This window comes from Micropterus dolomieu, linkage group LG17 (assembly GCF_021292245.1).
Source record: "Micropterus dolomieu isolate WLL.071019.BEF.003 ecotype Adirondacks linkage group LG17, ASM2129224v1, whole genome shotgun sequence".
NCBI classification, from domain to species: domain Eukaryota; kingdom Metazoa; phylum Chordata; class Actinopteri; order Centrarchiformes; family Centrarchidae; genus Micropterus; species Micropterus dolomieu.
In genome coordinates, this window is record NC_060166.1 from 33,096,202 (window position 1) to 33,111,959 (window position 15,758).

The 15,758-nt window shown below is 39.5% G+C and overlaps 1 protein-coding gene across 1 annotated transcript in view; it reads left to right on the top strand.

Annotated features, from left to right (window-relative positions):
- Positions 1-15,758, top strand: part of ryr1b (ryanodine receptor 1b (skeletal)) — a 68,397-nt gene that overhangs the window by 6,588 nt on the left and 46,051 nt on the right. The window contains exons 2-19 of the mRNA XM_046073189.1: positions 4,965-5,084; positions 5,187-5,285; positions 10,043-10,117; positions 10,281-10,359; positions 10,716-10,828; positions 10,933-11,032; positions 11,342-11,438; positions 11,537-11,611; positions 11,935-12,091; positions 12,232-12,396; positions 12,899-13,020; positions 13,215-13,401; positions 14,062-14,197; positions 14,303-14,398; positions 14,482-14,600; positions 14,861-14,994; positions 15,159-15,400; positions 15,498-15,690. Of these exons, the coding sequence (XP_045929145.1) occupies positions 4,965-5,084; positions 5,187-5,285; positions 10,043-10,117; positions 10,281-10,359; positions 10,716-10,828; positions 10,933-11,032; positions 11,342-11,438; positions 11,537-11,611; positions 11,935-12,091; positions 12,232-12,396; positions 12,899-13,020; positions 13,215-13,401; positions 14,062-14,197; positions 14,303-14,398; positions 14,482-14,600; positions 14,861-14,994; positions 15,159-15,400; positions 15,498-15,690 (2,309 nt within the window). The remainder of the gene's footprint in view (positions 1-4,964; positions 5,085-5,186; positions 5,286-10,042; positions 10,118-10,280; positions 10,360-10,715; positions 10,829-10,932; positions 11,033-11,341; positions 11,439-11,536; positions 11,612-11,934; positions 12,092-12,231; positions 12,397-12,898; positions 13,021-13,214; positions 13,402-14,061; positions 14,198-14,302; positions 14,399-14,481; positions 14,601-14,860; positions 14,995-15,158; positions 15,401-15,497; positions 15,691-15,758) is intronic.

The window sequence follows — 15,758 nt, forward strand, 5'->3', positions numbered from 1 at the left end:
GAAAGCAACAAAAGCATGTGAAAAATTACAAAGCTCTTAATGTTCTTGACTGTCTTCTGTGTGCAGATTTATCAGCAGTGATTCACTGAAGCACTAAAACTTTTCTGTCTCGAGCCACCTATAACTTTTATACTTCCGTAACATAATATAAAAAAGTCAGTCATCTGTGCCACATTAGACATATGACAGATAGACACTCAGGACTGCAACGACACCTGCATTACTTCAGCAGTATGAAACATGTTTTGCAAAAAAAATTTCCCTAACATGTAGCCTATGTTGTTTGCTCTCATGTTTAGTTTTAGATTAAATAATTGTTGCTTTGTTGTTTGATCTCCTGCAGGGACTTTTCCTCTAACGTTACTGCATACAAGTCATCAGTAATGAAATTACATTTAAATGTTTCTTATGAGTATTCAGTGTATGGTGCATGGGGAATACCACCACCATAATATAATAATATCATTTATTGTTACAGATGATGAGTGGGAGAGAGAGAAAAAAGAAGAAAAGCGATTCCTCATGACTATATAATCACCTCGTAAATATTAGTGCTGGCCTGGACTCCAGGCCCACGTTGCACCTTAACCTTTTTTTCTTTTGAATGTGAAATACAAAACAAAACAAAAGTGCATCACATCTTTACCATCCCTCCTGTCACCTTCTAATGCCTGGAAAGACAGGAGAACCTGGTTTCTTAGTTTCTTGGAATGACAGTAGTCTGTATCAGTTGACACTGTATTGAGTTAAGGAGATGGTTTGGCTATTTTAGAGATGATATATAAGACATGGTGTGTAGGCCTGGTGTTTACTGTTACCTAAATTCTCAGCAACACTTAGTGACTTTTTTCATATCCTCAGGCAGCACAGACCCATTGCCCTCCATCTACAGTGTCAAGAGATGTGGTGGATGTTTTATCAGAACATCAGAAAGGCTCTAACCTTAAAATGCTGTGGAGGCACTGAGTCTGAAAAATAACAACTTGATAAAAATTAAGTGATTAGCCTTTACAATCTTGGAGAGCTCAATGTGTGTGTGTTTGGAAGAAAGATGCAAAATAAGGGCCAGGGAGAAAAGAGAAAGGTTGTTTTAGCAAAGGGATAGGAGAAAGCACAAGGATGATTTAGAAGAATAATGATGCCACAACGCCTGGACATGTTGTGGACAACTGGATCCTGATTGTGCACCTGTATGGTTTTTCAAAGGGAAACCCCACAATCACTCTCCTCTCTGCTTTATTGAACTGTTTCTGTCCTCCACCCACACACAGTGCAATGTGCTGTCCCTTACTTTTTTTAATGTCGGCAGAAATATAATCAATGTCTGAAGGTGGCCTGCATCAGCGCACTTTGATCAGAGCATCAGGCAGAAATCTGGACCATAAAGAAAGAATGGACATGTGATTTGATGACGGGGCAGGCTATCAGTGGCACGGATGTGGAACGGAAGAAAGAAGTAATGCTGTCTTAATATAATCTTGTATATTGTACCAACATGCAGGTGAAAGTCAAGTCAGGGAATTAACTTTTAGGACACTACAACAGTGACTAATAGATTTTAAAGCCAACAACTCCAGTTTCACAGTTTTGCACGTGATATTTAGTTTTTGAACAGTCAACCTGCTAGTGGAGAAGATAATTCTTTATATCAGCACTTAGTTGGAGACTTGTGTTCAGTTCCCATCATAGCATAAGTTGACACACACAACAGGTTACCAGATAAACTGATATTACATGTCCAAGGCTCTGTTGCCCCACCTGTCTCTCTGAATTTGAGCATATCCTCCATAAACACAAGTGTCACTGCATGCACACCTGTCTTACCCCTTACTTTAGCAGAGCATGAGAGCATCAGAGGGAGAGTATATCTGTCACCTGCTTGCTTGTTTGCTTCCTGTTTAGGGCGGGCAGTGTGCCTGCTTGTCTGGGGAACCCTGGCTACCCTCTGTCTGCATGTCGGCCCTAGAGAATATACAAAGGTGTCTGCTTTCAGGGCCTATCTGTGCCCCAGGCTGTAAATCTCTGTTGCATTACACACTCTATTTCCACACACTAGTGTGTTTGTTTGTGTAACTGTCTATTAATTTACATCCAATTGTCTCTACCTCTCCCTCTGACCCCGAACATCCACATAGCCCAAATGCTTCAGCCGCCAAGTCCATGAATGGTTTGGCTGTAACCCTACACCCTCCATGTTGATGGGACATCAAATGCGTTTCATGCACACATGTTCGCCCACTGTCCACATATAAGATCAGTGGGTCAGGTGGGTGATAATCAGCACATCCTGACTCAATACTGTCTACCTTTCTTGGCATCAGATATAGTCATGTGAGATTAACAAATAATCAGGAGTTATGGTTGGCTTACGATAAAGCATCAGGTGCACATCCTTCAAATCCTGAAAGCTGCCTCTATTAATATAATGGTGAGTTAAGCCCAAGGTTCTCCAACTCAGCTTTTCACGTGGTTAAATTGGAAGTGATTCACACAGAGTGCCTCTTGGAAGGACACAGCTCTGTAGTTGCTGATGCACTTGACAGAGTACTATTATAAGTCTGAGTGTGCTGGCAAATGCTGGCTGAGGCTTATGTGGTGGTCTCAGAATCAATTCTGTGGACAACCCTCTTTTATTATTTTTAAACAAGAACATGTTGACAAAATTATTTACATGTGTATATATAAAAAAGAAATGAAGAGAATGTTAGATCATTTTTGCAACTCTGAACCCTTCAGCTCTCACAGTCCTCCTTTGGGTACTCTGCCATGTGAGACTGTGGCTGTAGAAATATATGGAGGCCAATGGGTAGGACTTCTGAATAATGTTGGGACATATATCGTCTACAGTTGTCATCCGATCGCACATCTTGTCTCGGTGCAATGAGTCACTCGGTTACTTCAGTCTGCTTTTAGACACCCACAGGCTCAGCCCTATCTCCTTAATGGGGACTGTGGTCTGAGTCTGCATGCACTGTCCTCAAAACATGGCTAGTTTAGCCCATTTTACCCCTTCTCGTTCAGCTCAGTTGAACTGAGTTTTTTTCTGTGACCTTACAACTTCACTACGGTGATGCCTGGTCTCAGAACAGTTGTAATTTATATTCATCCTGATAAACAAAGCTACTGGTCTAAAATTCAGCTTTGACATTGTGCCATGAGTGGTAGGTATGTTGTACGAAGGAGGTAGAGAAGATATCCCACTGCTTGGTTTTAACATTAATGAGAACTTTATCTCTCTTTTGCACAATACCTAGGAGATTCACTAACTTCTTAAAAGTAATGTTTGTATGGTTCATGTACAGATTTAGTAAAACTTGGATTGCATATCATGTCTGCAGTTAATGAGAGAGGCCACATTGCTCCACTTTCCAGAGTGCAAAGCAGGGAACGCAAGGACAGGACAGAAGAGACATTTCAAGGCTGAGGAGAGATAGATGATAGCCCAGCCAAAGGAAGGGACACTCTTCAGCCAAAGAAACACTAGAGGCCTCTGGGTATAAGAGTTGAGTAGATATTATGAGGTCACTGATCTGCCTCACTTTCCATTTTCCTGCTGTGTGCCATAAACATAGACATTTAAACTCCTGTGCAGCCCTCTTCCTCGCTTTCAAGTGGCATACCTTTTCTCCTAAATACTATGTCATGACACATTAGTGGTGCTGATACACTAGGGCAAGACAGTGAGCAGGTCAAGAAGGAATGATTCATTAATTGTGAGAAGAGGGGAGAAAAGTCAGGAATCTGTCCAGAACTGTCGAGAAGAATATTAGTCAGGTTAAGTGATGGATCCCCTTGCATAATCACTGAGTTGAAGGAACAGCTGAGAATGTTGCGTGTCAGGTGTGGGTTTCACAGCGGAGGGGGTGTTTATTGCTGCATTTACACCGGTCTCTGGAGGGTTCAGGCTTTGACGAGGAGCAACAAATTACAGAGTGTTAACATTCTGCTTGTGGAATTGAGTTGCGTGTATCTATTGTGCTGGCCCTTAGTGAAAAGAGCTGTTTGCAGTCTTCTTAACTGGCCATTTAAAAGAACATATCAGCTTAGCTTCTTTTTGCTTCTTAACTACAAATTATGTCAAGTTTCAAGATTGTTTTTGTGTATATGTGTTACTGCTGACTATTTTGAAAGTCTTTTTATTCAGATTTCAGATTTTTCAATGCGTTCGAAGGCTTTTTCTACTTTGCAGGCAGCCATGGGTTTCTTATTCATTTCCGAATGAAATGAATATCACAGCATGATGTCTGTGTTCATATCATCAAGTTATTTTATTGTTGTATGGTGTACAGTTTGAATCAATTTGAAAAGTCACCACTGCATTACCTTGCAATGACATAGTGTGTACAGAAATGAAAGCAAACCTAACGTTCACTGTTATGGATTACATAACTAAAGTGAGAATAAAGAATTTGATAATTGATGTCCACACACTTAAAGTAAGAAAATGCATAAAAAATCTGTAACAATATAGCATGGTTTGCATAACTGTCAGCAGCAATGGAAGGTATTAGTGATTTATTTCTTTTATTCACTATATAAGTCTGGGTTAGAAAGTATCCAGTCTAGCAGTCATGATGATCCTAAAGCAACTCTGGTAGGTTCAATAACTTGAGTCAGAGCGTACATAAGATATACCATATAACTTCAACAGTCTCCTGGTTGCATATAAAAACAACATTTTAGTCATTGTGTACTGTTATTTTTATTGTATTCTATTTTTCGATGATGTGCTGTAGACAAGTTTTTCTTCTGCACTCCTCACGAAGCACATCACCAAAGTCGTTAAAAGGTCCGTATTGTACACAAAAATGCTTGCACCAAATGCATCAAAAATCTAATCTAAAGGAAATAAGTGTGTGGTTGAAAGCCCAAATTAGTAGTTTGAACATAAAATGACGTTTCCCAAAAGTAAAAGGTCTGTGAATAAATTTGTCCTTAAGTGTTTGTTTGTGTACTGGGTGCAGGGTGACCAGGTTGTTCTGCAGTGCACTGCCACTGTCCTGAAGGAACAGATTAAGCTATGTCTGTCCTGCGAGGGCTTTGGGAACCGTCTCTGCTTCCTGGAAACCACATCCAACGCTCAGGTAAGATGCTGGTATCCTTCCTCTGTTTTGTTTGTCGTGTACTGTATGTAACCTTGCTTTTATTGACTTTGTTTTATCTCTGGGTTGTTTTTACGCTTGCAGAATGTGCCTCCGGACCTGGCCATATGTACCTACATTCTGGAGCAGTCCCTGTCGGTCCGCGCTCTGCAGGAGATGTTGAACACGGTTGAGTTGACCGAGGTAGGATTCAAAAACAGAAAGAGATGAGTGATGGATAGAGGAATATATGGAAGGGGGAAGGAGACCTTTCCTTTGCAGAGATGTGCTTTAGATGAATATGTAGGGTTACCCCGAGAACTCAATGCACTGCAACTTAAGAAAACACAAACGCAAACAGACAAAACACAAGCAAATTAATAAAACATCTTCATTTTGAAAACACACACTTATTTAACAAAGATGTGTTTAGCTTAGCTTAGCACAGAAGTGCACTATAGTCCTTTTTAGATGTTGTACAGTATTTACAAATCTAGCCTAAACTTGGGATATATTTTCTTATAACAGCAGCACCTCAGAAGTCCTGTCCTCATTGTGAAGTTTGTAGCTTTGCGGTCCTGAGGAACTTTTAACAAAACCCTCCGATTAGCTTGCTGTGTAACTAGATATAACATGTCTATAAGACTGTTTAGGAGTTATTTGAAGACATATTGGCTATGTTCACACTGCAGGCATTAATGCTCAATTCCAATTTTTTTCCCAAATCCGATTTTTTTGTTTGACAGTTCATTATTATCATTCACACATTATTGCTTAAATTTGGCCCATATCAGACTTAAGTGTGAATTGTCCGCGGCCTGAAAGTGACCCGCATGTGCAGAAGAATAACACAACGTCACGCGCAGCACACTGCACATATCTCAGAAGAGAGCTTGCAGTCCGGTGGATTTCAGGTGTACCAGCAGATGATAGCAAGATAGCGGAGGAAGAGAGCCACATGTTTAATAATGGCTTTTTGAGGAGCTTTTTCGTTCACAGTGGCTACGTCTACAGCAGAACAGCTCCTCTAGAGTGACGAATTGAATTGAAGTTGCATCAATTCCAACCTGAGTGTCCAGACTCAGTTCGCATTGAAAAAGATCCGACCACATATGAAATTGGCCCAAATCCGATTCCATGTGACTTGTCCTGTTCACATTGTGATAAAAAGATCAGATCTGGGTCACATATGAGCAAAAAAATCGGATTTGGGTTGCTTTGGCCTGCAGTCTGAATGTAGCCATTGAGGCTGTATTTCTCTTAATCTGTCTAGCCTAATAAGATGCAGGATCTTTCTCTGTTTTTGACATTTGCTATTAATCCTCTCATGTGACTGTGGGTAAGAGAGCAACCTAGTATATTATATTGTTAATCATCTTTAATCTGCTTGCCCCGTCTTACATACATTTTGTATTCCATTATTATAATAATATATTACATACAAGATATATTCAGTATATATATATATATATATAGTATAGTATTTAGCCTTACCGATGATACGTTTTTTTTTGCTTATTATAATAAAAAATATTTGCTTTGATTTTATGATTGTATTTACTTACAGTACTGAAAGATGTAACAGCAACATGTTATTCCATGTTTTCAAAGACTTGGGTTTGATATCAGGTTCTAGTCGTTTGTGTCTCTGTCTTTTTTTTAAATTTCATCTACTTTTTGGTAACATATACATCTGGGACGGGACCTTTAAATATCAATGCAACTCTGGTTTGGCTTTGAAGTTCATCATAAAACATACTATACATCATGATCCTTTAGTCTATGTCAGCAGCATAGATGACTTTTTCTTTGCTTTTAATTTATGATTTTTTTGTACTTATTATCTGACACCACCTCCCCTTCCTTCTTGCTCGCTGCCAAGCAGGCAGTCGATTTGGACAAATGGGTATGTCTGTTAACATGTCTTATTTCCTGTAACATGTATCCCAACCAACCTGGCAACTGTCCTCGTTCCTGTCCTGCTGCCCACTGGATGTCTTATTGAATGAAATAGTGCTGTATCATTCACATGTCTCAGTTCATATCTGTTTAGCCTTCACCCCAAGGTGGTGATTGCTCTGTGCACCTGTCATTCATTTTTTGAGACAGTAACTGATGGGTTCCATATAAACAAGTCCATTGTCTTTAGATTAAATAATTTATGATGAGCTTCTCTTTATCTACTAAAAACTGCTTAGTTCTTGGTAAGCTTAAAAAATGTAACTTTATTGAAACATTTGATTAATTTGACTAAAATTAGCTAAATCTGCTTAAAAGCTAGTGTCAAAGCTGTAGTGAATAATATTGTTTGCATGCACTTATGTACTTTTTTATAATAAGTTGACCTGTATTAGTTACGAATTTTCTATCCTACATAGCAAGCAAATCTAGCAAGGTGTCACAATGCATCATTCATTTGCATTTCATGCAGAAATATCCCCAGCACATTTATCCTCATGACCTTATCACAAATATTACCATTCCTTGTATGACATTTTTCCTTTTGTTTCAGCACTGTTATTTGTAAGTCTTTGATGATGTCAAGGAAATTATGCTCTCCTTTTTATACAGAATATGTTTTCACACTGCTGCCAAACTGACTGTAGTTAATGAAGCCACATCTAACTTTGCTTACTTTAAAGACATCTAAAGACAATCTACACATTATATAAATGTTTAATGTGGCTAAAAATGTTGTTTTTTTAAATTTTGTTTTCTTATTTGGTGGTTTATTTTTCTTATTAAGTGGATAACTTGCTAAACATACAGTAGGTTCTGAAATATTTGCAGCCATCTACTGTAGAAGTCTAGGCTTGATGAAGTCCCTCTGAATCATCAGGCAAGCTTTTATAGGCTGGCAATTTTGCATCAACATTCAACAATCATATAGTAAGAAATCCATCAACATATTTATCAGTTTACCAATTTACAGCACCGTTAAACAACCAGAATGCAAAGCAATCACAAGAGTTATTGTGTTTTTAGTATAACATGCTTTTTTAAAACTCTTTTTGCTTTTGTTATGTTACAACTATAATTTAAATAAAAAAGTTTATACCCATCCTTTGGGATTGTCAACAGGCACTGCATACACTGGAAATCACAACCTGAAAAAGTATCTTAAGCAAGTTAAGGAAAAGTGGGTGGAGTGTTGTTTAGGTTTTAATCACATATTAAGCTAATAATTCAATTTCAAAGATGGATTTGTCACACTCACCAGATCGAGAAAGCACTGTTTGGTGGTCAGTGCCTATAAACCCAGGATGTAAAGAGCTAGTCCTAACCCACTTCTAAGCTAGCTTCTGTTCCGCTAACTTTCAGTTCTTAACTATTTTTCAGTAGTTTGTATACCAGTTAGGATATAATAAAATGTAAGGACCTTGTTATTAAAACATTTAATTACAGCTCCCGTGAATCTTACTCATAGAATATGGACAGAAAACCCCGTATTTCACCTTTTATGAAAGACAGATGAAAGAAACCTTGTCTGGCTGAGGCTCATGGAACTCAAGCTAGCTTTAAGAGAAGCTCTCTGTTACAGCTTTTTATTAGTTGCATTACCGTGGTAAGTTTGGGCAGTTCCTGGCATCACAGGAGTTGGAAGATGTGGATAAGCAGGCCTTTCTAATGGTGAGCAGGAGGATGAGAATAGCATGGCATGCAGCCCAGTGGAGGGTCCTGCCCACCTCTTTAAGGAGTGGATGATGAAACTGGACACCGTCTGAGCAATGGACAAGCAAATCTTTCTCTGAACACGCACATATTTGTCTGTCTATTCTTGAGGACCCTCATTGACATTCCCCAGCCCTTAACCTTAACCATTACAACGTAATGCATAACCCTCAACCCTTACCATAATCCTAAAATGCCCTCATAATGCAGAAATGTCCTCACTACGATGGTTTAAAACTGAATTGTCCTCACAAAGATAGCAATAGAAGCCCCCCCACACACACTTGGGAAATCACACACCATCACTACCACCACCTGCCCTAACCAAGCCTAGCACTAATATGGACCAGGGTTTAGGGTATAGTGCTATCACTTGACATACCTACCCCTGGCTCATCCTAGTGGCATATGGGTGCCTAACCTGACAAAAAGGCTTAGCATTATCTTCCTGTTGGCTGAAGCTAATCGTTGTATTGGCTAATCTATCTATAACTGTTGCAGTAATTGTGTTTTCTTGTTGCATCCTTGCTGGATGTTGAGAAAAGGTAGGATGGATTAATGTTATCTTTGCCTTTGTGTCAGTCACATCATTGAGATAACTTCTCGGAAAATTATAATTTACATAATAATCGTCCCACTTTCAGCAATATCTCTGAACTGCTTTGTTATTGATGTGGTTCTTGTTATTTTCTTGTATTTGTATAAAAATGGACCCCAAAATGTTCTGTATAGTATTTGTTTCAGGGAAAGAGTCATTGTTCAGTGTTGTTAATTAATTTTGCTTAATCATTTTGTCCACAAATCACTCTCTAAAGTATTCTTTTCAGGTATGTTTTTTTCCTCTTAAAAATACAATGATAAACCTTCGACATACAATCAACTTGTAAATTATCATTACTGTTTACATTCACTTAGCCCCTTATCCATCCCATTCTAATCGTTACTGTATCTCCGTCTCTAAAATAAAACAAGAGTAGATAAGTTCCCAAAAGGATATATCTGGCGTGAACAGTCTACAAATCAAATGCAACATACAGTAATATTAACGCGCAATAATTTTCAATTAAACATACAGTGCTACACACAACATAGCATTATGAAATACAATGAACAAAGAAAACAGTGTCAGTGTAAGTTTAAATATGATATTTTCTGTTCTGGACTTTAAATAACGTGTTCATCTGACCTTTGGACCTTCTAAAATATATCCTTATTTTCCTCCCTGTCTTGAAGTGTTTAATCAGTCTTGTCACACTGGTCTGTTAAATATTTCTCTTCTTCCCCCCCAGTCGTCCCAAGGTGGAGGTCATCGTACCTTACTGTACGGTCATGCCATCCTTCTGAGACACAGCCACTCAGGCATGGTAAGAAAGAAAGAATATTATAATATATATATATATAATATATAAATAACTAATTTAACAAAGAATGGTTTAACTCCAGTTTGTTTACTGTGGTTTACAGCCAATTTTTTATCACATTTTGGCAAAGTTCTGGTCATGTCCTGAATAAAAACTTTCTCCCCAGTACCTGAGCTGTTTGACAACATCTCGGTCACTCACGGACAAGCTGGCCTTTGACGTGGGCTTACAAGAAGATTCCACTGGTAAAAACAAACTTGGAAATCCTTTTGAAAGATGCAACAGAATGCTCTTTTCTAAGCCTGCATTCAACTGATTACTGAAACTCATTATCCTCCGGTACTATTGTTAAATTGTTTATGTAAATAGGCCTTCTCAAGCTATTGACATGAATGAAGTCAGCAATACATATCTTCTGTTCCAATACATTACTTTTACTTTGTAGTTTGGCTGAGAAATATTAACACTATTATGATAATCGTTACTGTAAGTTAGTAGTATGTTAACAGACGGTTTTTGATTTTTGTTAAAGATTCTTTGAGTGAACATATCAGTTCAAAGTCAATCTCCATGGGGAAGCTTATTCTTCTTCTTCTTGCAGGAGAGGCATGTTGGTGGACCATTCATCCAGCCTCTAAGCAAAGGTCAGAAGGTGAAAAGGTCAGGGTGGGTGACGACCTCATCCTTGTCAGTGTTTCCTCTGAGAGATACTTGGTAAGACTCCTCACACTCCATCTGCTTTGCTTTTACTCACTGGAGGATTTAGACTTAAGCTAAACTTGATATTTTTACCTCCTCTTCTTGTCTTCTCTCCTCAGCACCTCTCCTATGCCAGTGGAGATCTGATGGTGGATGCCTCCTTCATGCAGACCCTGTGGAACATGAACCCAATTAGTTCAGGATGTGAACTAGCTGAGGGTACAAACCTGCTTTGCACATTTCTGGTGCATGCTCTCCTGCGACAACACAGTCTGTGTCGGGAGGCACATAAAATGCACACTGGACAATAAATAAATACATCTATCTGTTTATTTATTTTGCTCTTTAGCAACTATTGCTCATATACACACACAAACACATTGATATCCGTAGATGATCTACAAATTTTACATTTTACAGGAGGATGATGTTGGGAAGTCATGTAGTGTACTCGTAACATATACTCTCCATAAAGAGAAATATACTCACAATATACTCGCTCATTTTAGCGTGTATTCCTCCTTTCAGGGTTTCTGACAGGAGGTTATGTTATCAGGCTGTTCCACGGCCACATGGACGAGTGTCTGGCCATTGCTACACCAGAGGAAGGAGAAGAAAAGCGCAGGTGAGCCGAAGTGGAAGCAGAGCGGTTCTGAGCAGCAAAATATCCTTTTAATCTGATACCAAATGACCGAATGTTCCTCTGCCCTGATTCTGCTACAGGATGGCTCATTATGAAGGTGGTGCTGTGTGCAGTCAGGCTCGATCCCTGTGGAGGTTGGAGCCTCTCAGAATCAGGTGATTGTCCCCTGATATGCTTGTTGGCAGACTTTTATTTTGGCAGGTGATAAGAATATTTTCTTTCCAGCATACTTTACATTGTTACCTCTTACTTATTAATACAAAACTTATGGGGTGAGAGAGAAGAGGATGACATGCAACAAAAATAAAATAATGTAACTGAATATATGGATGTTGTGGTTACATGTAAACCTTCAGGCCACACGGACACCCATAGTAAAATAATTGCGGAAAGGGTTTCAACAACAAAAACATGTAGTAGAATAGGCTTTTTGATAATATGTTGTTTTTTTTTTGTTTTTTTTACATTTTGCCTGTAGCTGGAGTGGTAGCCACATGAAGTGGGGGCAGTCTTTCCGGATTCGCCACATCACCACAGGCCGGTACCTGTGTCTGGATGAGGAGAAGGGTCTGTTGGTGGTTGACCCAGAGAGGGCCAACACCAAACTATCTGCTTTCTGCTTTCGCGTTTCAAAGGTTAGAATGAACATTTTGAGTGTCTCTTGACTCTTGCCTTTGGTTTCTGTCTATCTGTTATAATGCTATGATTTTTTTCTCTCATTGACCTCTCTATGATTTTCTCCCACCCATTCTTTTCTCTTGGTTTCCCTGAGCAGGAGAAGGTGGATGTGGCTCATAAACGTGATGTTGAGGGGATGGGCATTCCAGAGATCAAGTATGGAGAGTCCATGTGCTTCGTCCAGCATGTGTCTACAGGCCTGTGGCTCACATATGCTGCCCTGGATGCCAAAGCTGCTCGTTTAGGAATGATGAAGAGAAAGGTTAAGATCTAACATGGGGATCAAAATAAGATAAAAACTGTCTTGATGTAGCAGCAAAAACTGAGTTAGTGCAGATTATGTGTACAGTGGTTTTGCAATTTGTTTTTTAAAAAGTTTTAATCATGCAACAATAAAAAGTGGGAAGAACACAAAAATATTGCTACCAAAGGTTCCACCTTCTTACCATAAGAGTTTGCATGGATGCATTAGTCTGAGAATGTTAGCCTGAAGCTGTGTGTAGTTTAATGATTTAGAAAAGTCATACATATTGATAAATACAATGTAGAATAGTAATGGGGGAATAAGCAAGGGTTTGGTTTGTATCTTTGGGCTATAATCTTAAACCTTGCTTTCTCAGTATCTTAAGGACAAGACAAACCACATGGCTGTGTCATGTATAGCTGTTACATGACACAGCCACCCAAAACAGATGTCGAAGTAGAGGAACAGTGTAAAATTGGGGATGTCATTTGTAATATAATTATGTTGTCTGTTTCCCCAGGTCATTCTGCACCAGGAGGGTCATATGGATGATGCCCTAACTGTGTCTCGCTCCCAAACTGAAGAGTCTCAGGCTGCTCGAATGATTTACAGCACTGTAGGCCTCTTCAGGCAGTTCATCAAGTAAGTATATACATTTTCAAATGCAGGGGGGGGACAATAGAAAATGTGTCTTTGTAACATGATGTAGTAATGTTCATAACAATTTTTTTCCTACTTTTGTTGCTACTGTCATGAAACAGTGTTGTAATGTGACTGTATTTTAAGAGGGATAAAAAAGGTTTTACATTTGTTTCTGATTTGTTGTGCTCTTACAGGGGTTTGGACTCTCTGAGTGGGAAGAACAAGTCACCAGGGCCTGTGTCACTTCCTCTGGAGGGGGTCATCCTCTCGCTTCAGGATCTCATCTTCTACTTTCGTCCTCCTGAGGAGGAACTGGAGCACGAGGAGAAGCAGACCAAACTCCGCTCCCTCCGCAACCGGCAGAACCTCTTCCAAGAGGAGGTAATTTGCATGCTGCCTACACAGTCTCACAAACTCACTTTCCATATCTATCTAATTTTACTGGGTGTTCTTATAACTAAAAGAAATTTGCTATGCAAACGGGGACTTGTACTGTTGACACTATTGAGGACATTTATGCCCTCATGCAGGTTTGTTAAACCTGCAATAATGCAGTGAGGCAAGGAGGCAGATGTAAGATGAAAAAATATCCAACATTTTAGGATTACCCTAATCTACACCCCTAACCCAAGCCATACCCAAACCTTAACCTGTAACTCTTTTACTCTTTAACTTTAACCAAGTCTTAACCTTACATGTAATTGCTTCTTTCTTTCGTGTACCCAGATGAAAGGTGAGTGACCACAAGGTGCTTGTATCAGTATATTCTTGTCCCACGACATGAATATTTTAAGTTAACATATACACAGCATGTTTTATTGCTAAATTTGTGAGGACCCTCATTGACATAATGCCAAACATTTAACCCTAACATGAACCATCATAAGTACATGCCTAACAGTAACTTTTGATACCTTAAAACAAACCTAATGTTAACCCTAACCCTGAAGCCACAATGCTGCCACCTACAACAACAGCAACATAATATATAAAAAATATTTCATTTCTGGTCCACCTTTGTGTTTCCGTTTTCTTTCTCAGGGAATGATCACCATTGTGCTTGAGTGCATTGACCGCCTGAATGTGTACAACACTGCTGCCCACTTTTCTGAATTTGCTGGGGAGGAAGCTGCAGAGTCCTGGAAGGAGATCGTCAACCTCCTTTACGAGCTGCTGGGTAGAATAATCACTATAACTCTGAAAACACAAAGTACATATTAAATCTTGTGTGCAGTGAATAAAGTAACATTATTATTTATTTATGTGTCTCCCCTCGTAACAGCTTCTCTAATTAGAGGAAACCGCTCTAATTGCGCGTTGTTCTGTGACAACCTGGACTGGCTGGTCAGCAAGCTCGACCGTCTGGAGGCCTCTTCAGGTATCAGACGTTCCTCACTTATTCACTGATATATCCCACAAATTACTAAGAATTTCTCATATTCCTCCTCTCTATACATTTAGGTATTCTTGAGGTGCTGTACTGTGTGTTAATTGAAAGCCCTGAGGTTCTGAACATCATCCAGGAGAACCACATTAAATCCATCATCTCCCTCCTGGACAAGCATGGAAGGAATCATAAGGTTAGTCTTTTCTCACTCCCAGGAACATGGTTGGAGGGTAATATTAGCCGGCAGCAAATTAATTGGCTCCAGCTGGCTGGGTTGCCTATTTACTAGACTTTTTCAGGTGGTGATTTGGAATGTTATATCATCCTGATAACGTATTTGGCTCATAAATTTTGTAATTCCATTAGCAATTGTAGACAGAAGATGAAAATGTAAATTGTCTGTTCTGCTCTGCCACATTTAAACATAAAGGTGAGAGTAACGTCTGCCTTTAGGTCCTGGATGTCTTGCGATCTCTTTGTGTGTGTAATGGTGTAGCTGTGAGGTCCAACCAGAACCTCATCACTGAAAACCTGCTTCCGGGTCGCGAACTCTTGCTGCAGACCAACATTGTAAACTATGTTACCAGGTACTTGAATTGCTATTAAGTTGTTGTACAACACAAAAGGTACAGACTGGTAGTTGTCATAGTCTTTTAGGTCTGTTTTTGCAACATTTTTCTAAGTCATCAACCACTCTGTTAAATGGGTGTTGTCTGTAAAAGTTTAAGTTGATTTGTTTTCTCTTCAACAGTATAAGACCAAACATCTTCCTGGGTACATGTGAGGGGTCCACGCAGTTTAAGAAGTGGTACTTTGAGTTAATGGTAGACCATGTGGAAGCCTTTGTGACAGCGCATGCTTCCCACCTTCGTGTGGGCTGGGCTATGACAGAGGGCTACAGCCCCTACCCTGGAGGAGGAGAAGGCTGGGGAGGCAACGGTGTGGGAGATGACCTCTACTCCTATGGCTTTGATGGACTGCATCTGTGGTCAGGTGAGATGACTCTGCTAACTCATTTGCTAAACCATTTTCCATTCTTTCATATTATGTATTGTTATGTGACTTCCTCACTCTCTGCTCTGCCATTCAGGCACTGTAGCCCGTCAGGTGGCTTCGCCCAGTGCACACACCCTGGCTGCAGATGATGTCGTTAGCTGCTGTCTGGATCTGAGCGTGCCCAGTATCTCCTTCCGTATTAATGGCCACCCAGTTCAGGGCATGTTTGAAAACTTCAATGTGGATGGCCTCTTTTTCCCTGTTATTAGCTTCTCTGCTGGAGTCAAGTAAGTACAAAATAAAATATAAAAAAATTCTCGTTTTCTATTTATGAATTTTATTGATTTGTATGTTA